Below are 22,819 nucleotides of genomic sequence, written 5' to 3'. Positions count from 1 at the left end.
TTGTCCCAGGAAGGGGAAACTTTATTGACACATTCCTGGGGTCAGATACATCACATGATCACACTGACAGAACCACAGGCACATAGACACAGGCAACAGAGCATGCACAATGTCGGCACTAGTATAGTGTATATCCACCTTTCGCAGCAATGCAGGCTGCTATTCTCCCATGGAGACGATCGTAGAGATGCTGGATGTAGTCCTGTGGAACGACTTGCCATGCCATTTCCACCTGGGGCCTCAGTTGGACCATCGTTCGTGCTGGACGTGCAGACCGCGTGAGACGACGCTACATCCAGTCCCAAACATGCTCAATGGTGGACAGATCCGGAGATCTTGCTGGCCAGGGTAGTTGACTTACACCTTCTAGAGCACGTTGGGTGGCACGGGATACATGCGGACGTGCATTGTCCTGTTGGAACAGCAAGTTCCCTTGCCGGTCTAGGAATGGTAGAACGATGGGTTCGATGACGGTTTGGATGTACCGTGCACTATTCAGTGTCCCCTCGACGATCACCAGTGGTGTACGGCCAGTGTAGGAGACCGCTCCCCACACCATGATGCCGGGTGTTGGCCCTGTGTGCCTCGGTCGTATGCAGTCCCAATTGTGGCGCTCACCTGCACGGCGCCAAATACGCATACGACCATCATTGGCACCAAGGCAGAAGCGACTCTCATTGCTGAAGACGACACGTCTCCATTCGTCCCTCCATTCACGCCTGTCGTGACACCACTGGAGGCGGGCTGCATGATGTTGGGGCGTGAGCGGAAGACGGCCTAACGGTGTGCGGGACCGTAGCCCAGCTTCATGGAGACGGTTGCGAATGGTCCTCGCCGATACCCCAGGAGCAATAGTGTCCCTAATTTGCTGGGAAGTGGCGGTGCGGTCCCCTATGGCACTGCGTAGAATCCTACGGTCTTGGCGTGCATCCGTGCGTCGCTGCGGTCCGGTCCCAGGTCGACGGGCACGTGCACCTTCCGCCGACCACTGGCGACAACATTGATGTACTGTGGAGACCTCACGCCCCACGTGTTGAGCAATTCGGCGGTACGTCCACCCGGCCTCCCGCATGCCCACTATACGCCCTCGCTCAAAGTCCGTCAACTGCACATATGGTTCACGTCCACGCTGTCGCGGCATGCTACCAGTGTTAAAGACTGCGATGGAGCTCTGTACGCCACGGCAAACTGGCTGACATTGACGGCGGCGGTGCACAAATGCTGCGCAGCTAGCGCCATTCGACAGCCAACACCGCGGTTCCTGGTGTGTCCGCTGTGCCGTGCGTGTGATCATTGCTTGTACAGCCCTCTCGCAGTGTCCGGAGCAAGTATGGTGGGTCTGACACACCGGTGTCAATGTGTTCTTTTTTCCATTTCCAGGAGTGTATATTTGTTATTTAATGGTAACACAAAGTCCTGCCTATGTTTATTGTTAATATGTTTGTAAGTGCCCCCCTTCGATTTTACAGTTACCCATCTACTGCTAGGCCTGTTGTGAGCCATTTTAGTCATAGCTTCACTTTCTGGCAATCCTTCCATAGGTTTGGGGATATTAAGACATACCTGATGACCAATCTCTTCCAATTTAAGCTTGAGTCTTCTGTTTTCATCACTCAGAATATTTGTGTCCTCTCGTAGCTCAGCAATAATTAACAACAGATCATTTTCGGAGGATGAAGCACCAATTTTCACATCTTTGGTTTTTGTTTTACCACGCCATTGCTCCGACTTGTGTGGATTTAATTCATATTTCTCATACAGTTTTTTCAATTCGTCCTGTAAGAGTCCAATAATTGTAATATATGATAGGTTTTCCTTTTTGATACTGTCGTTCTTCCTTGCTGCATCACACGTACACATTTCTTGACCGTTAAGGGATGCAGCCCTTTGTTTACAATCCGCACAGTTCCACATAGTCGCACAATTATCGTCGCTTCTCAGTGAAGGATCAACCTTTCCGCAACAAAAATGAAATTTATGGTTACACTGAACACAGACGAAGCCACTTTTAATAGGTTTCATGCACTTTTTGCAAGATAGACACTGTAAAACACTATTTTCGCGAACTTCTATATTCAATACTTCCGCAACTGACGCCGTCTTACCACAATAGTTTAACTGGGAGGAGCATACCACAGAGCTGTTGAAGTACCCAAATAAATCTTTAAGTGTTCAAACAAATCTCGGTTTGCTATGCAAATGTTGTCAGACATAGGTGATATAAAAATAAAAAAGCTAGTGTACTATGCTTACTTTCTCACAATGTCATATGAGATTATTTTCTGGGGCAACTCATCAAGCAAGGTAAAGTTTTCTGAGTCCAAAAATGTGTAATACAATTATTTCTGGTGTGAACTCAAGAACGTCCCATAGATGGCTATTTAATGAACTGGAGATACTAACTACTACATACCAATATATTTGTTCCATAATGAAATTTGTCATTAAAAATATATCTTTTTTTCAAACCAATGGGTCAGTTCATGGAATCAGTACCAGAAATAAGAATAACTTTCACAAATATTTCAAGTTAGTTGCTTTGGTTCAGAAAGGTGCCCACTAGTCAGCAATTCACATTTTTCAGTAATATGCCAGGAGCAACAAAAAAGTTTATTGATAAATTGCAGTTTGAGAAAAGTATAAAGAAATAACTGGTGGCTAACTTCTACTCTGTTGATGAATTACATAGCCGAACCAACTGATGCCACCCCCTACTCCCTCTGAGCGTTTGAGATAGGACAACAGAAACTTTTTAAAAAATCGATTTTTCAAAAATATGTACATTTTGTAGTGCACATCTTTGTGAAGAGTTTGATGTATGAAACGTATATGTCCCAGGAAATGTAAGATATGTTACTTGGTCATAAGGGTGGCAAAGTGCAGTACCACACCTATTGACACAGCAGTCTTCTATTGCATGTCACTGTATTTTGTTCTGTGGAATTCATGCACTTCAGGGGGAAGTTTGGTTTGGTTACACCAAACAACACCCATCTTGCAGTAGTTCATTTATTCACCTAAACGCAGGCAAGGCTCACAAAGAACTGACATGGTGGAACAGAACAAAGATAATGCTTAGCTTAGTTTCAAGATGGTTGCTCAGGGTCCAAAGATGAATGCATATTGATGCTGGTGTCGACCTCATCGGAACCACACACTTATATTTTTTAATCCAAACCATCAAACTTATATTCAAGACAGTGGAAATTAAAATTTTCTGTGTTGACTCTTCTGCTCTCTGTCAGCCAGTTTGACATCCTGCCCTTCCTTAAAAAAAAGTCACAATTACTATTGGGTGTGATTATTTGTAAACAGGGGAATAAGAACTTTTCAGAAAATTTGCACCCTTTGATGCCCATTAGCTGATAACTTGCTCTTTTGTGTGACTTTTTTTTACTGATTGCTCATCCATATGACCAATTTCATTTGGGATCTGCGGTAGATACATTAGCATATCTGTTCTTATTTTGTAAATGTTTGTTGTGTATTCTTGTTTTCTGAGATGTTCCACATCCCAGAGAATCTCCTGTCTATTGATCATTTGGAATAAAAAGTGCATATAATCTAGGAACATTAAGTCTGAAGGCTAGGATGCTTTCTAGATTCTGGTGTTAGTTTTACCTGCCAGTAAGAACTTATTAATTAAGTACAATAGAAATTTTGTAACTGCTCATCAAGGTTTCAGGTGTTGGGCATACAGGTAAAATTATTTTATTTCTGGCTTCTGCACCTTACGTGCAATGAATACTTCCATTAGGCTTAGTTACCGCTAAGAGTGAGCTACTGTATGGTGATATAGATGGTTCAATTATATTCCGGTCTAGCATTCACTTGATCACATATCTCACTGCTGCTCACATGGATAATATACACATTTAAAAAAGTTTTGCATCACCACAGTTCCTTGAGTTCTGGAACCTGTACAGAAATTTGGAATAGAGGCCAACATAAACATCATTTCTGCCCTTTTTATTGCTCATGAAAACACCCATTCCATGTTGTACTACCATACAGCGAGACCGTAAGAGGTGGTGGTCTGGACTGCTGTACAGCATGTCCTCTGACATTGATGTTGTTGTTGTTGTTGTGGTCTTCAGTCCTGAGACTGGTTTGATGCAGCTCTCCATGCTACTCTATCCTGTGCAAGCTTCTTCGCCTCCCAGTACCTACTACAGCCTACATCCTTCTGAATCTGCTTAGTGTATTCATCTCTTGGTCTCCCTCTACGATTTTTACCCTCCACACTGCCCTCCAATACTAAATTGGTGATCCCTCGATGTCTCAGAACATATCCTACCAACCGATCCCTTCTTCTAGTCAAGTTGTGCCACAAGCTCCTCTTCTCCCCTATTCTATTCAATATCTCATCATTAGTTATGTGATCTACCCATCTAATATTCAGCATTCTTCTGTAGCACCACATTTTGAAAGCTTCTATTCTCTACTTGTCTAAGCTATTTATCGTCCACATTTCACTTCCATACATGGCTACACTCCATACAAATACTTTCAGAAACGACTTCCTGATATTTAAATCTATACTCGATGTTAACAAAGTTTTCTTCTTCAGAAACGCTTTCCTTGCCATTGCCAGTCTACATTTTATATCCTATCTACTTTGACCATCATCAGTTATTTTGCTCCCCAAATAGCAAAAGTCCTTTTCTACTTTAAGTGTCTCATTTCCTAATCTAATTCCTGCAGCATCACCCGACTTAATTCGACTACATTCCATTATCCTCATTTTGCTTTTGTTGATGTTCATCTTATACCCTCCATTCAAGACACTGTCCATTCCGTTCAACTGCTCTTCCAAGTCATTTGCTGTCTCTGATAGAATTACAATGTCATCGGCGAACCTCAAAGTTTTTATTTCTTCTCCGTGGATTTTAATACCCACTCCAAACTTTTCTTTTGTTTCCTTTACTGCTTGCTCAATATACAGATTGAATAGCATCGGGGAGAGGCTACAACCCTGTCTCACTCCCTTCCCAACCACTGCTTCCCTTTCATGCCCCTTGACTCTTATAACTGCCATCTGGTTTCTGTACAAATTGTAAATAGCCTTTCGCTCTCTGTATTTTACCCCTGCCACCTTCAGAATTTGAAAGAGAGTATTCCAATCAATATTGTCAAAAGCTTTCTCTAAGTCTACAAATGCTAGAAACGTAGGTTTGCCTTTCCTTAATATTTCTTCTAAGATAAGTCGTAGGGTCAGTATTGCCTCACGTGTTCCAATATTTCTTCCCCGAGGTCAGCTTCTATCAGTTTTTCCATTCATCTGTAAAGAATTTGCATTAGTATTTTGAAACTGTGACTTATTAAACTGTTGTATTGTATTGTATTGTATTTATTGGTCCAGTAAATCTTACATGTACAGTACAGCACATCAGATATTGGACAGGTCAAAGTATATCATACAATTAAAACACTTTAGAAACTAGAAAATTATGTTCACAAAATTTTACAGCACTTCATATACTGGGCAAGTCAATGTGTAAGTTATAATTAAACCACATTAGAAACTTGAAGTTTACAACTGAATACATGTATAAGCCAATGTTAACGATTACAGTATTTGCATGATCCTCAGTTAAGCTCTAAGGATTTTTGAGGAACTCTTCTACACTATGAATTGACATGTACACTGGAGTATTACTTCATATACTGGGCAAGTCGGTATACAACTTATACTTGAATCCCATTAGAAACTTGAGAATTACATCTGAATGTATTTATAGGCCAATATTAATGGTTACAGTATTTGCATAATCATCACTTAGACTCTCGAGGATTTTGGAGGATCTCTTCCACACTATAAAAGCAATGTGTCAACAGATATTCTTTTAATGCTGCTTTAAAATTTTTTACATCAGTCTTTACTTTAATTTCTCTTGGCAATTTATTGTAGATAATTTTTCCATGGTGTAATGTTCCTTTTTGGCACAAACTGGTTTTTGTATGGAGTACATGAAAGTTAGTTTTCTGTCTTGTATTATGATGATGAACATTTTAATTATTGGGGAGGATACTAGGATTTGTTATTGTATATTTATTTATAAACATTGCACTTTCAAATAGGAAAATACATGGAAGGGGAAGAATCCCCATCCTTTTAAATAATGGTCTACATGGTTTGTTCCTTTTTATTCCAACCATGATTCTCACTATTCTTTTTTGCATCCTGAAGAGTTTTAGGCAGGATGGCGAGTTACCCCAAAAAGTGATACCATATTTTAGGACAGAATGTATATTAGAATAGTAAACTGTCATTAGACAGCCCTTATGACAGCAGTTTTCTAGCACTCTCATTAAATAACACATGGTACTTAGCTTCTTTAATATGTTGCCAATGTCAGTTTCCCATCTAAGATTATCCTGTAGCCAGACCCCCAGAAATTTTGTATTAGGCACACTTGCAATATCCGTGTCTGACATCTGAATTCTTATATCCTCTTCAATGTTTCTCTTGACATTATGAAAATTTAATGCTACTGTTTTACTTTTATTTATTATTAGTTTGTTTTGGTTGAACCAGTTCACAACATTTGTTAATGCCTCAGACAGTCTGCAGTCTTCCCGCTGACTAATATGCTTGTGTTATCTGCAAACTGGATAGTGCTATGGTACTGGTTGGTTGATGCTAGGTCATTTATATATATCAAAAATACGATGGGGCCCAGTACCGAGCCCTGCAGTACTCCATATATTACTGCTTTATAATCAGAATAGTGTCTTGTTGATTTATTTTCTTTGTGAAAATATATTTCTACTACTTGCTTGCGGTCAGTAAGATATGATCGAAGCCAGCTGTTAGACATACCTCTGATATCAATTATTTCAAGCTTCTGCAGCAATAGAGTGTGGTCTATGATGTCAAAAGCCTTACACAGATCAAGGCATATGCCAGTTACTTTTTGTCCACTATCAATTTTTTCGAGTACTTCACCCAGAAATTCATATATTGCTGTTTCTGTTGATCGGCCTTTCCGGAAGTCACATTGGGTTGTGGATAATATTTTGCACTTTTCTGAAAAATCTAGCTACCTCTTATGAAAAATTTTTTCTAGTATTTTCAAAAATTTAGATATCAAGGCAATAGGTCTATAATTGGCTATGTCTTCTTTCTTACCCTTTTTGAACAGTGGTTTTAGTTTTACTGTCTTTAAGCAGGAAGGAAAGACTCCATTTGTTAATGAACTGTTGAAAATGTGGGCTAATGGTATTGCAATGAGGTCCCCGACATTTTTAATGACATAATCTGGAATCTCATCCACACCTGTTGAAAATTTTGTTTTTAATTCTCTAATTGATAGTATAATTTCCTTAGGGTTGGTTGGAGTAAGAAATAGGGAGTTGCAGTTTCTATTTTGATTTGATGGTGTTGTAGCAGGATTTTTATTTGAAGATTTTATGTCAGATAGTAATTTTTCACTAATATTTGCAAAGTATGTATTAAAAGCATTGGCTACTTCTTCTGGATTTGTAATTTTTTTGCCATCTAGGATTACCTGGCGATTTACATTTTGGGAGGTCTCATTTCCTACTTGTTCTCTGACTATCTTCCACATGGCTTTCATTTTGTTCCTGGCCATTTTTATATGGTGATCATTTGTTGTTTTTTAGCTTCTTTTATGACTTTGTGAAGCACTCTCTTATAATTCTTGAAATGCACCAGAAATTCTTCTGTAACATTTTGTGTTTTTGAGATTTCATAAAGTCTCCTCTTTTCAGCACATGATATGTTAATGCCTTTTGTCAGCCATGTAACATTTCTTTTTTTAGTTTTTAATGTTTATTTTTTAACTGGAAAAGAAATATTGAAATAATGGGAGAATATTTCCATGAACATGTCAAACTTTTTACATGTGTCCTCATAGTTGTCTATATCATTCCATGTTTCTTTTTTTAGTAAGTGCCTGATGTGTTCTAGGTTGTGCTTGCTAAAATTTCTACCTTTTCTTGTCATTTGTTGTTCAGTATTTCCTGCAGTCTCTACTGGGAATTCAATAAACTGTGCATAATGATCACTGAAACCTGTATTCATATTTCCAGATTTGTATAAATATTTATCTGTAATTATTAGTATCTGATCTATAGCACTGCTTGACGATTTGGTGACTCTGGTGGGGGATTTGATAGTTGTATGTATATTGTAGGTTTTTAATGAGGCCTCAAGGTTTAATCTGTCTTTTGAGTTCTTGTTGAAATCTATATTAAAGTCACCACATATGATGGTTGTTTTACTAACTATTTTTATACTGTTAAGTGGCTTCTCAAGATTTTCAATGAAAGTAGTTACATTTCCATCTGGGCTTCTATATATGCAAATAACAATTATATTTAAATTTGTCAGTTGTGTAGCAGAAATTTCGAAGTTTTGCTCTTCCCCTAGCTGGTTAGAGAACTTGAAATTTTCGTGTTTGACGTCCTCTCTAACATATATGCATGTTCCTCCATGCATGGAGGTTTTTCTACAAAAAAAAGATGAAAGGGTAAAGCCCTCTATCCTTGTGTGATGTAACATATTTTTGGATAACCAGTGCTCACTAACACATATAACAGACACTTCTTTTAGTTCATCTGATAACAATATTTCTATCTCACTAACTTATTTGATAAGGATTGTACATTTTGGTGCAGGAGCATAGTTCAGTAATTTTCACATCTGTCAACACCTGCTTTCTTTGGGAGTGGGATTATTATATTCTTCTTGAAGTCTGAGGGTATTTTGCCTGTCTCATACATCTTTCTCGCCAGATGGTAGAGATTTGTCAGGACTGGCTCTCCCAAGGCTGTCAGTAGTTATAATGGAATGTTGTCTACTCCAGGGGCCTTGTTTCGACTCAGGTCTTTCAGTGCTCTGTCAAACTCTTCATGCAATATCATATCTCCCATTTCATCTTCATCTACATCCTCTTCCATTTCCATAATATTGTCCTCAAGTACATCGTCTTTGTATAGACCCTCTATATACTCCTTCCACCTTTCTGCTTTCCCTTCTTTGCTTAGAACTGGGTTTCCATTAAAGCTCTTGATATTCAGGCAAGTGGTTCTCCTTTCTCCAAAGGTCTCTTTAATTTTCCTGTAGGCAGTATCTATCTTACCCCTAGTGAGATAAGCCTCTACATTCTTACACTTGTCCTCTAGCCATCCCTGCTTAGCCATTTTGCACTTCCTATCGATATCATTTTTGAGATGTTTGTATTCCTTTTTGCCTGCTTCATTTACTGCATTTTTATATTTTCTCCTTTCATCAATTAAATTCAATATTTCTTCTGTTACCCAAGGGTTTCTACTAGTCCTCATCTTTTTATCTATTTGATCCTCTGCTGCCTTCATTATTTCACACCTCAAAGCTACCCATTCGTCTTCTACTGTATTTCTTTCCCCCATTCCTGTCAATCGTTCATTATTAAACCTACTCCTGCATTACCCCTATTTGATTTTGTATTTATAACCCTGTATTCACCTGGTTAAAAGTCTTGTTCCTCCTGCCACCAAACTTCACTAATTCCCACTATATCTAACTTTAACCTATCCATTTCCCTTTTTAAATTTTCTAACCTACCTGCCCGATTAAGGGATCTGACATTCCACACTCCGATCGGTAGAATTCCAATTTTCTTTCTCCTGACAATGTCCTCTTGGGTAGTCCCCGCCTTGAGATCTGAATGGGGGACTATTTTACCTCCGGAATATTTTACCCAAGAGGACGCCATCATAATTTAATCATACAGTAAATCTGCATGCCCTCGGGAAAAATTTTGGCTGAGGTTTCCTATTGCTTTCAGCCATTCGCAGTACCAGAACAGCAAGGCCATTTTGGTTAGTGTTACAAGGCCAGATCAGTCAATCATCCAGACTGTTGCCTCCGCAACTACTGAAAAAGCTGCTGCCCCTCTTCAGGAACCACAGGTTTGTCTAGCCTCTCAACAGATACCCCTCCGGTACGGCTATCTGTATCATTGAGGCACGCAAGCCTCCCCAACAATGGCAAGATCCATGTTATATGAAAGGGTGGGGGGGACATTGATGCATGCTTGTATTTGTCATGGCATACTATCCACAGGTTCATCAAGGCACTGTTGGTCGAGATTGTCCCACTGCTCAACGGTGATTCGGTATAGGTCCCTCAGAGTGGTTGGTAGGTTACGTTGTCCATAAACAGCCCTTTTAAGTCTATCCTAGGCATGTTTGATAGGGTTGATGTCTAAAGAACATGCTGGCCACTCTAGTTGAGTGATGTCACTATCCTGAAGGAAGTCATTCACAAGATGTGCACGATGGGGGATGAATTGTTGTCCATGAAGACGAACGCCTCGCCAATATGCTGCCAATATGGTTGCACTATCGGTCAGAGGATGGCATTATTGCCATTACGGCACCTTCCATGACCACCAGTGGCATATGTCAGCCCTACATAATGTCACCCCAAAACAGCAGGGAACCTCCTCCTTGCTGCACTCACTGGACAGTGTGTCTAAGGTGCTCAGTCTGACAGGTTTGCCTCCAGATATGTCTCCTATGATTGTCTGGTTGAGGGCATATACGACACTCATTGGTGAATAGAACGTGATGTCTATCCTGAGCGGTCCATTCTGCATGATGTTGGGCCCCTCTGTACCATGCTGTGTGGTGTCATTGTTGCAAAGATGGACCTCGCCATGGACGTCGGGAGTGAAGTTGTGGGTCATACAACCTATTGTGCACAGTTTGAGTAGTAACATGAAATCCTGTGGCTGCACGAAAAGCATTATTCAACATGGTGGCGTTGCTGCTAGGGTTCCTCAAAGCCATAATCCATAGGTAGCAGTCATCCACTGCAGTAGTAGCCCTTAAGCAGCCTGAGTAAGGCATGACCTTGACAGTTCCTGTCTCTCTGTATCTCCTCCATGTCTGAACAACATCGCTTTGGTTCACTCCGAGACACGTGGACACTTCCCTTTTTGAGAGCCCTTCCTGGCACAAAGTAACAATGCAGACATGATCAAACCACAGTATTGACTGTCTAGCCATGGTTCAATTATAGACAACATGAACCACGTACCTCCTTCCTGGTGGAATGACTGGAACTGATCAGCTGTCGGACCCCCTCCTTCTCATAGGCACTGCTTATGCATGGTTGTTTACATCTTTGGACAGGTTTAGTGACATCTCTGGACAGTCAAAGGTACTGTGTCTATGATACAGTACCCACAGTCAATGTCTGTCTTCAGGAGTTGTGGGAACCAGGGTGATGCAAAACATTTTTTTTTTTTATGTGTGTATGCTTGTAACAAAATACATCACAGTGGCGAACTTACATATTGTAATCATAGGTTTTCATAACACCTAGTTTGTATGTAAATACCAGTAAATTATATAGTAATAAATCATTTAACTTACCTTGCTGTTCCTTTGTAGTTGCTGTAGGTTCAGTAACTTTGTCACTTGTGTGTTCCTTTAAGTTTGATATTTCATCATTTGTTGGTTAGCATTATTTCCATCATCATTGCCTAAGTATTGCCATGATTTAACTTTTATCTATCCTGAATGTCTTCAATCTTTTCACCACATTGCTTCAAGAGACATTTTGCTAAGGAGAAATCAATTATTGTGGCTTTCTTTCTCAGAAAAGCCATGCCTATCAGGCAATCAATAACTAAATGATCAGTTACTAGGGGTGTGCATTTTATCACTCCATTCCCCAGCATGGTTGTCACAAAAACCACCATCCTGACCACATACGACATAATGTAACTGCACCCACTATTCCTCCATCCTAGCTCCACATGACACAATGCCAACTGCTCTCACTACTTGGCATTTCTGGCCCATGATGGAGCTCAGAGCTCTTTTGTGAGTTCGTATGTGGCACACGAGGAGCCCCAAGCTATTGCAGCACTTTCTTCCCTCCAGAGCTGCACTCTCATCCCCGTCTCCCCTTCCTTGCTGTCCTTGCTCCTACCCCTCTGCCCCCTCCTTCTCCTCTCTTCATGTTCTTGTCAATGTTGGCCCAGCTATACTCCTGGTTTGTAGTATTCTTACTGTTTTTTGTTCCTCTTGCTTTTTTGTTTTACATTTCCTTTTCAACATCTTTAGTCCTCCTTTGGGGTTTGACCTCCCCTCCTAAATTAGATATCCATAGTGTGAGCCACCTTGTGAAGAACACCTTACTCAGCCTCTTCGGCATGTGGTTTACTGCCTCTTCCATCTTTTCCTCAATGCCATTGGCCTTTAACACTATATAGCCAGCACAGTATGCATTCCATTTGCTGGGGTCATTACTCACCCTTTTGGTTAAGCCTCCTAACAACACAGACATCACACTTCTTCCTGTGCTGATACCTCCCCACATATGCCTGTGCCCTAGGTGATTGCTTGTCTTTCTGGAACATCGAAACCTCTGGCATTGGCCGATGTGCCAGACGGCCCTTGCTATTGCTGAGTGGCACCCACAGGGGAGCCCCTTATCAGAGTGTATGGTAACAGGGTGGCTGCTTTGTGTATGAAACGCTTTAAGCTTCAAGCTGGCTGTTCCTTTATGATCGTCTCTGTAGTTGGCAATGCCATGCTGCTTCTTAGAATCCTGCAGCCTTCCCTTCCCTGGCTAAACCTTGGTAGGAGGACCAGGCATGAGGGCTTGGAGTGAAACACTTTCCCTGCTATGTAGTCTGCACCTGGACTGATGGGGACACTTGCACTGCTGCTAAGGCATTGTTTTCCATGGAAACTATTATAGACAAGTTTGGCAAAGTGTACACTCTGAGTAACATGTCATCAGATTTGCTGTTGATCAAAACTACTTCTGCCATCCTTTCTGTGGCTCTTTACACCTGTGATCATCTTGGTGACTTCCCAGAGTTCATTAATTCTCACTAGTCTTTGAATATTGTTCTGGGAGTCATCTTTCATAGGGACCTCATCCTTAAAACTGATGACGAAGTCCCGGGCAATCTGGAATGATGGGGCTTTCATTTTCTTTTGGTGTTTTCAGAAAGGCCATAAGGTCAGGCACATGTGTACCGGTGCTTTTTCTCTGGCATGTGAGTGGGACACACTCCCAGAGAAGGTCAAGTTTATGTGTTATCTGTGTGATGTGAAGCCTTACAGCCTACCACCCATGAAATGTTTTCAGTGCTTTCATTTTGGACACGTCTTCCTGCCGAATAGTGAACCCTCTATTGAGTGAACATGGATACTCACTCCATGAGACAAGCCCCTGTATTACACATCACATGTGCGTTAATTATCATGACCATCATTCCCCACACTCATTGGACATTCAAGTTTATAAGAAGGAAAAGAAGGTACACGAGTATAAGTCCCTTGATTGTTTATCATATATGTATACTGAGGCTCACCACAAATAAGACCATCTTTACCCAGTGTCTGTGAGATCTATCTTTGCCTCTATTATGTCCTTTCTCTCTCCTCCCTACATTTCCCTGCCCCCCTTTCCTTCTCTCCTCTCCATCATTACCTCAGTCCTACCTCCCTCTCCACAGTCCCCTCCCCTCCAGTTCCCATACCCTCCCCTCCAGGTGCCACACCTCTCACCCAGTTGGAGAACTGTCCCACTTTTCTGGCACCTGACAGTGATGAGATCCCCTCCTTGGGCCCCTCGCCCTAGTGTCTCCCAAACCGGAGGCCTGCTTTTGCAAGTCAGCCGTGGGACCCACAAGCCCAAAGGTCACTTTCTCTTTCTTGGTTCCAGATCTCGTTGATTCCCACTCTTTCTCCAGGCCCTGACCTCCTCAGCCTACAAAAAAGAAGTAATGTAAGTCATGCTTCAAGGTGGTTGTGTTGATCCTGAAGATGCTGACTCCTCCCTCACAAACTGAGTCAGACCTCTTGTTTATGGATGTCATCCTGTCCTTGTTGGTGGCGAATGGTGACCTGGTGGCGTGTCTGGTTTCAGTCCATTTGCCTTTGATTTGTTTCCCTGTTCTGAGCTTATTCAATGGAACAGTAACGGATGCTACCATCACCTTCCAGAGTTGCAATTCCTTATTTCCTTTTACTCTGCAACTTGTGTTGTTCTCCAGGAATCTCATTTTACTAGTGTTCACACACCAAACCTTCATGGGAACTCTGATTTATGTTGGAAATAGATGTTCTCTTTGAGGGCTTCCAGTGGTGTGTGCACATTGGCCCATACGACCCCCCCCCCCCCCTCCTCCTTCATGCCATATTAGAAATGGCTGCCGTCTAGATCTACTTGGTTTCTGCAGTCATGATTTGCAGTCCCTATCTCCCTCTTGACAGGTCACCTACACCCACTGGCCTAACTTCCCTCCTTCAGCAACAACCCCCTCCGTATCTCAACCTTGGGGATTTTAATGCCCATCGCTCCTTATGAAGCAACACTTCCTTGTCTTGTTGGGGACTTCTCATAGACCAGTTTCTTGAGGATCATGGCCTGTGCCTTCTTAATGATGATTCCCCTATTATTTCAGTGTCGTTTATAGCACTTCCTTTGCCATAGATCTTTTGGTCACTTCCCTTCCCCTTCTCCCTTCATTACACTGGTCACTGCACAATGACGTGTGCAATAGTGACCACTTACCATTGATTTTCTTGTGTCCTTCCCACCACCCAATGGCCAGGTTACCCTTCCAGGCTTTCCAGCACCCTGAATGGCCTCCATATATTTCCCAGGTCATGTTTACTCCATCTTTGTCAGGTTGTATTGATTAAGTCATCCACGACATGTCCGATACAATTATTCATGCCACCGGCATGACCGTCCCTCACTCTGTGGGCCTCTTTCCCTCCCAGCCAGTCCCACGGTGGAGCACAGTCATTGCCATTGCCATCTATGATCACCACCATCAGACCTTGCAATGGATAAAACAGCACCAGGCCTCCACCAGTCTTGTTACCTTTAAGTCTTCATATCAAAGCCCATTACTTACTCATACTCAGCAAGCAGGTGTGTTGGGAACTCTTTGTCCCATCCCTAGGTTCTTCTGTTCCCTCACCACAGGTGTGGACTACAGTCTGCACCCTCCAAGGTTGCCAACAGCTGTCTTCCATCATGGGTCTTTCCCTTCCAAGTGGCTTTTGTACAGGTCCTTCAGTTTTCCTGGAACATCTTACAACCCATTTTGTGATGGCATTAGTCTCAGTCTCCTATCCAGCCACCTTCCTTCAGAAACAGCTGGCTGAAGTTTCTTACTTGTGTTTTACCCCTTGTCAGGCAGAATCCTGCAATGAACGTTTTACTGAATGGGAACTTCTTCTGAATCTACACTCTTCCCATGATTCAGCTGCTGGCCCTGATTCCACCCATAACCAATTATTTCAACATCTCAGTCCTCCACAATGACACTATTTCCTCTGGGTGTTTAATGATATTTTTCTCCAAGGAGGAGGAGATTAGTGTTTTACATCCTGTTGACATCGAGGTTATTAGAGACGGAGCACAAGCTCGGATTAGGCAAGGAAATCGGATGTGCCCTTTCACAGGAACCATCCTGGCACTTGCCTGAAACGATTTAGGGAAATCACAGAAAACCTAAATCAGGATGGCCAGAGACAGGTTTGAACCATTGTCCTCCAGAATGCGAGTCCATTTCTCTCCAAGGTATCTTCTCTCAGTAGAGGGACATCATTGTGTTTTTGTACTTCAGCCCAATAAGAATCCATCATCCTTCAATAGTTACATGCCAATCAGTCTGACCAACATCCCCTGCAAGTTATTTCAACAGATATTGGCTCATCAGCTCAGTTGGGTCCTTGAATATTGGGATCTCTTGTCTCCTTACGATTATGGCCTTTTTTGGGGGGGAGGAGGGTTAGCTTGGCAGGCATTTTCTCAGTGCTGGCATCTTGTTGTAGTTTTCTTTGACCTTCATAACACCTATAACATGGCTTGATGCCATCACATCTTACACTCGATGAAAAGGAGGGGAGGAGTCTTTGGGGCCCGCTCCCAATTTCTGTTCATCAGTTCCTGTCGTTCCAAGTTCTGGTTAGTAACATTCTCAGTTCTCTGCAGACCCAAGGGAATAGTGTTCCATAGATCACAGTATCAAGTGTCATTATTTTCCTCATCACTGTTAATGGACTCATTGCCTCTGTTGGACTGTTGCATATCCCTGTGCTGTATCTGGATGCTTTCTGTATCTGGGCTAGTTCCCATTTGGTGGCCTCTGCAGAGTGACAGCTCCTGGGGGCTATCTGGCATGCTTCCGCATGAACCCTCTCACATGGTTTTCAGTTTTTCCCTCCTTAATTCATGGGTGGTGCATTTCTGTCATTGTACTACAGTCTGACCTGATCAGAGATCTATCTTGATGCCCCACACCTGACCCTGTTCTGTTTCTTGTCTCCTCTTTTTGACAATGAGCACACGTGGTTGCCCCAATCCGCCTTCTGAAGATTGGCTGTTTCCATAAGCTCAATGCCCTTCACTTGCTTGCCCACACCTCTTGTGGCATGGATCATTCAACTCTTCTCCACCTTTATTGGCAGGCCTTAGTTATACTGTCCCATCTGGACTATGGTTCTCAAGTTTATAGCTCAGCTGCCCCTTCCACACTGATACTCTTGGACATGGTCCACCATCATGCCATCCATTTGGCCACCAGTGTCTTTCATACTAGCCTTGTCAATAATCTTATGGTTGATGCTGGGATTCCCCCTGCCTTTCATTTCAGTGGTCCCAGCGTTTGCTTTCCTATGCCATCGCTGTCTGTCCTTTCCCTGCTCACCTTCGTATTCTAGTACTTTTGCCATTTTGGGTTTACTAGTTGGACTCTGCCTCTCTTCTCTCTGCTGTGATTTCTATTTTGTCTTGTTCCCCACGTTCTCTCCTGACCACCCCCCATTGATTAGTTCCTCAGCCCAAGATGGATCTCTTCTGGGGTACAAATGCCTTGATTGCTCTGGTGGAGTTCCATTGTTTGTTCCGCTTGCTCTTATTGGAGTTTCAGGGAGCTGTTGCTTTCTACACCAGTGGCTCTAAATTTGCCAGTCAACGGGCATTGCCTTCACATCACAGAATACCATCTCTTGTCTGCCACATGTGGGCTGTTTCTGCAGAATGGGGTACCATCTATCAGGCCCTCTGCATTATTAAACAGTCCTCCTTCACTAAATTCTCTAATGTACAGACTTTTTGGGCCTTCAGGCTATAGCACAGTGTTTTTCCTGCCACCCCTTGGTCTCTACCTACCACACACATCTCACTGATCTTGACTGTGCTGCTTGCTTGGTTAGTTCCCTGAAGGTTCCTGACTATGTGGCTTTTCCAGGTAATGAGCTTGCCAATTGTCTAACGGAGGGAGTGGCGTGGGGGGGGGGGGGGGGGGGGGGGCAAGCAGCCATCCATCCCAATTCTCTGTGACCTCCCTGAGGGCAGATTAGCAGGTTCACATCAAATTCCTTTGTCCTTAGTCGAGTCAACTCCCAGGGAACTGCCCACCTGTCTAATAAACTTCGTCCAATCAAGGGGACTCCTACCATATGGCTTTACTCTCTTCACGTCTTCTGACAGGCATCAACCACCCTTTTCTGTCTTGGTTATTTCCATCCTCAGTTTTCTTTATGAAAGTGGTTTGTCTTCCCATATCTACGTACCTGAATTTCCTTCCAGAACTGGAATAACTCAACTGCCATTGGCATTGGCTTGAGATGCCTTTGGTCATGCCTCCACACTGGTCAGGTTTTAACCCCCCCCCCCTCATTTTCCCTGTGTTTTGTCTGGTCTTTTGTGGCATTTTGTTTCTCCTTTCCCTGTGTCTTCACCTCTGGTGTTGTCCCAGTTGTGTCGTGATCATGGTATGACTTGGGGATAAGAATGTGCCAGCAGTGCTGCTGGCACGTCATGATGCCTAGTGATTTTGGGGTGCCCCCTGCTGTCACCGTCTCCATCTCCCATCTCTCCCCACCCCCCTCTGCCCCTCTTGTCTTCCTGCCACCCCGATGTTTTGTGTTTTTCCTCCTTTACCTTTTGTCACCTTAGATTGTGGGACTATTGACCTCACTGTTTGATTCCTCTCCCTCTTCCCAATCATTCAACCAACCAGTCATCAGCATTTCTAGACAGGAAGGAAGGTGTGGAATGGGCCTAATTTCCACATTGTCTTATGTGAATTGTATGATACAGCCCATATTGCTGCCCCTGTATCTATAACAGTTGCGGTCCACAGCTCATGGTCTAGTGGCTAGCATTGCTGCCTCTGGATCACGGGGTCCTGGGTTTAATACCTGGCCGGGTCAGGGATTTTCTCCACCCAGGAACTGGGTGTTTGTGTTGTCCTTATCATCTCATCATCATTCAGGAAGTGCTGCGACTGGAAATGGAAGATTTGGAACTTGTATGGGCACTGATGACCATGATCTTGAGTGCCCCACAAACCATCATCATCATCATCATCATCATCATCACCATAATAATAATTGTGGTTGGTACACTACCTATGATAGCTTGTGTTGTGGCCTGTATCACTTCATTCTGTGGGCCACAACATTTTGTGTCTTTTTTCCCGCTCCTGTTAAGTCATCACAAAGATCCGTGTTTCTGTTGTACTTTAAAAAAAAATACAGGACCTGTATGATTACTATCTGGTCTATTATGGTTCTTGAAATTACCAGCTTGTATCCACTACTATGATCTCAGTTAAAGCTTATGATGTACCATATTGTGCCCGTATAGTGATGTTTATTTGTTACTAACAGTGTTGTAGTAACACTGTCTGTTGCAGTTCAAATTGCAGCTTGATGTATCATTTTGTTAATTGGTATTTATGCATTACCTGTAATATGGCCAGCTATTATTTCTTCCTTTTTTTGTAGTCTTTTGGGCCATAAATTAGTTCCTGTGTGACTGTAGGATCTACTTGCAATAAAACTCTTTGACGTTCATTTTGGATCTGAACAGCAACTGCTTTTGTTTGTGACAGTTCGCTCTCTTTATTTATTTGTTTGTTGTTCTTGGTGTCAACATACTGCATTGTTATACTGGCTGAAAAATGGGGGGGGGGGGGGGTGGAAATCAAATACGGATTACTTTAAATGATACAGCCAACAGGTGCACATTTGCGTTTCACAGTTGTTTACTTTCACTGTACATCCCTCCCCCTCCTCCTCAAATAATACGCAGTTATGTAAGGCCAGTACACTATTGTTTTAACTTTCTGTAAGCCTCATTAATACTTTGCAGGCAAACCTCCACATACTGCTACAGTAGTTTACTATTGAACATCTACAAGCAATAAAAACCTAACCATAAAGTTCACAGTTTTTGAAGAGTAGAAAGGTATGTATGCAGCAGACACTGTCATTGTTTTATACGTAGCCTTATTGTGTAACACTTATTTCACAGTTAACTTGAAGCATTGTTGTTGTTCTAACCAACACAGGTTTCTCATCTGAAACTCAGTCGTGGACTCACTGTCTCAGAACCAAAAATTGGGCCCTTTTATATTCTCACAATAATAGGTACTGAAACTACACATTGTTCAAAGTTAAATTTACAGAAATTACAATTAAAACTTAACTCATTAAATTAACTGAATACATCGAAAAATTGGTTCATTCAAACAGTTTCTTCTACTACAAGAGTTAGGCCAAATTATTTGTTTAAATCATAAAATTAATAAATATCACTATGCAAACAATAAATTTGACAAAACTGTTAATTACTTTAGTAATTAAGGGCTGGCTTTGCTAACATGTTTTCGAATAGAGCCAAATAGATCCTTTAAGAATACTATTAGTTGTTCCTCCAAATGTTTATACTTAGTACAGAATTTATATTTGTTTACAAGTCAACAATAGAATTTAAGTTATGAAACAATTATTGACTTTCATCCTATAACAAAATTAGAAAATCAGTTACATATATAAAACTAAGCACAAAATTAGATCTGGTGTTATATTCTTTAAAACTGAGGGCCAACCTTTCCCTTTTATGAAAATGCAAATTATGCTCATGTATGTTAATGGTAATTAGTCAGAAATGAAAACATGAATTTTAAGAAGGCAGATGGCAAAACATGAGGGGAAATAAAAATATCCCAGCCTGCTTCGTGACATGTTCTAGAGGGACAAGAAAATTTCATTACTGCCCCAAGATTATATGACATTAAGTGATGAGACAGTGTCTTGTTATGCCTTTTCTCATGTATGTTACTTGGCTTGTTAGAGTCATGAAAGTTATGAAAAAGCAAGCACTGCCCTCAGATTGTAGGACTGGTTGTGAAAAGATGCATTTCTGTTTAACATATGACTACAATTCTTGGTTTCAAAGTAGCCTTTTGTGTCCACAAAAACATTTCTGAAATTTATATACATGCTACTTACCAAATCAGAGTAAGTGGGGACTTGTACTGCATCAAAATTCAGTTTATGCTGCAATGTGTTCATGAGTGATGTGTGAGACTATGCACCCATTTCAGTGCCTTTTATTATATAAACTCTTTTAAATTTCTTCAGGAACATGACAGAATTCACATCCCTGACAGATCTATTTTACAATAGCCCTTCACTTTCACTCCATTTAACTATGGATACTGAGTCAAGATTTTCACTTTCACTAAACATATCATCATCTGCAAATGGCAAGATGGAAAAGCAATTTTGAAATTTCTCTGTATTGTTGAAATCATCACTTAATTCTGGCATGGCAGATGGTAGGATAGAGAAGTCATTTGTATTACTTTCTACAAGAAGTTCCTCTGGTTGTTCAACATTCACAAAAGGTAATAAAGAGAGATTGTGTTCTCCAGTTTCTTTCTGTTTGTGAACATCTGAATCTGTGTTGTGATATCTTTTATTATTTTATTGAACATTGTGTTAAACTTTGTCATTTCAACTAATAGCTTATACAACATCTGTCATATCTCAACTTTACTAAAAACTTGTCCTGGTGGGGATGCCAGATTGGCTGAAGTCTGAACCATTGTGTTTGAAGTCTGTTAATTACTTACGGGTGGCTGAACATCTGGCTGAACTCTTTCACCTTCAGTTTGTATATTGGTTTCACTCATAGCAGCATGAATATCCTCTATGTTTAAATTCACTTCTACCTCATTACTTTCTCTGCATAAAGATGAGATACTACAATTCGTTTCTGACGGTTTTCACCACAATAATAAAAGATTGATTAATTGTAGTAAAGCATTTTTGTAGTAAATGACATTAACTCTCAATTAATAACCACAATGCTGATTGTGTTCACTTTGTAATGGAATACACTTTTACATGTGAGATGCAACAAGAACACCCATCTTGTACTACCAAAACTGCATATTTTTAAGTCTCACACTGTTACCGTATTGTATTGTATGCCAGTATCTAACTAAGTTAGAAAAATAAGGTATTGCTCATATGTTTAAATAAAAATGCATAATATTGTGGCCTAGTACCCAAAACTTCATGCTGTTATTGGTTTCTTTCTATATTTCCTTTTTATTACATTTCTTTCAGTTTCAATTTTCATTTGGCTTGTTTGTCCTTGCAATAATACTCCAATCAACGATGGGGGGAAAACAATTATTATAATGAAAACAATCACAATTCCACACAATAGGCATTGTTTAATAATTGTGTGGGTGTGGTGGGTAGTGTGAGTATTTTCCATCTCCACCAAATGAAATATTTCAAAATTTTACCAAACTGAAGCCTGTAAGAGTTCCAGATTGGTGTTGGGAGTGGTGCAATGGAGGATGTGGACTGGATAAATTTCAGAAAACGTAAATTGCATATTGCAATTTGATAACCACTCTATGCTTTCTGATTGATTTGAAAAACACTACTTGTCTGAATGACTGCAGGCTCAGGTTATGCAATAAGTGAAAATGAACATTTCAAATTGGTAATGAAATCATGCCGATGACAGATCAGTGCCACATCAAACTGTTGTATCTTCCCTGTGAAGAATGCTGTAAAGTAGAACTCATAATACAATAAATATTGAGATAAACATGTGATCTGGTGTATCATTAAATAATCAACACCTTAGTACCTCAAAAATAAGTTGGTGTCTTGAAATAATTTAAAGGTACAGCCCACGATGCTTACATTATAACAGCAGGAAGCAGAAGGACAAATACGAACAGCCAGGCTTCTCGCAGCTGCTCTCTAAAAAAATTTGAAGGCTGCATCTTCTTTTATTACACAGATAATACAAATATGAACTTCTGCTCTGTGGTCACAAATCTTAACATAAAATTTTACACAAAAAATAATTTTTTAGAAATGAGTATTAAATGATAAAAATGATTTGGTGATCCAGAAGGCTCATGTTTCCAAGATCCCCTGAACACTGGTTACTATGCTGTATGAAAATATCTAAACTGAAGTGACAACTTCACCTTTTTTGGACTTAGTGTTGAAATAAGCATTTGAAATCCATTTGTGGAAGAATTTTATTAAGTAATAGAGCTAGCAGTTTTAGGTTTGATAAGTCTTATAATCCAGCACTTGTAGTGCCTCAAGAATTTCGGTGTAAATTGTAGAAACACTCAGCCTTCCACTGTCTGGAACACCCCATATTTTAGGTACAAGTGCAGGAGAGTGAGAACGTTCCTACTGATCCACCTGTTTCTATGTGCAGGTTGGAACTTTGTTATTAGAAGACTGTAAGAGGGGCGAGTCACTGACGACGACAAGTTTTTGCCACCAGTGCCACAGAAGACGTGATGAAAACTCAAGGAATAATGATGTACTATTCTTTGATGTGATAGTGTCTATGTTGATTGTAATAAAGACAAATGAACAACTGAATATAGATTTCTATGCACATTCATGGCTTGGACTCGCTTGAGACTAGAGACTTTTATTTTACTTCATGTTTTATCCCTGCATGAGGCAGGACACATGTGAC

The 22,819-nt window shown here is 41.1% G+C and overlaps 1 protein-coding gene across 1 annotated transcript in view; it reads left to right on the top strand.

Moving 5' to 3' along the window:
* Positions 1-1,953: 1,953 nt before the first annotated feature.
* Positions 1,954-22,819, top strand: part of LOC126088308 (lactosylceramide 1,3-N-acetyl-beta-D-glucosaminyltransferase A-like) — a 74,817-nt gene continuing 53,951 nt past the window's right edge. Inside the window, exon 1 of the mRNA XM_049906439.1 lies at positions 1,954-2,304. Within this exon, the coding sequence (XP_049762396.1) occupies positions 2,194-2,304 (111 nt within the window). The 5' untranslated portion in view covers positions 1,954-2,193. The remainder of the gene's footprint in view (positions 2,305-22,819) is intronic.

Source organism: Schistocerca cancellata, chromosome 6 (genome assembly GCF_023864275.1).
Source record: "Schistocerca cancellata isolate TAMUIC-IGC-003103 chromosome 6, iqSchCanc2.1, whole genome shotgun sequence".
NCBI classification, from domain to species: domain Eukaryota; kingdom Metazoa; phylum Arthropoda; class Insecta; order Orthoptera; family Acrididae; genus Schistocerca; species Schistocerca cancellata.
The sequence above is the reverse complement of the archived record's forward strand: the minus strand, read 5'-3'. Positions and strand labels throughout refer to the sequence as shown.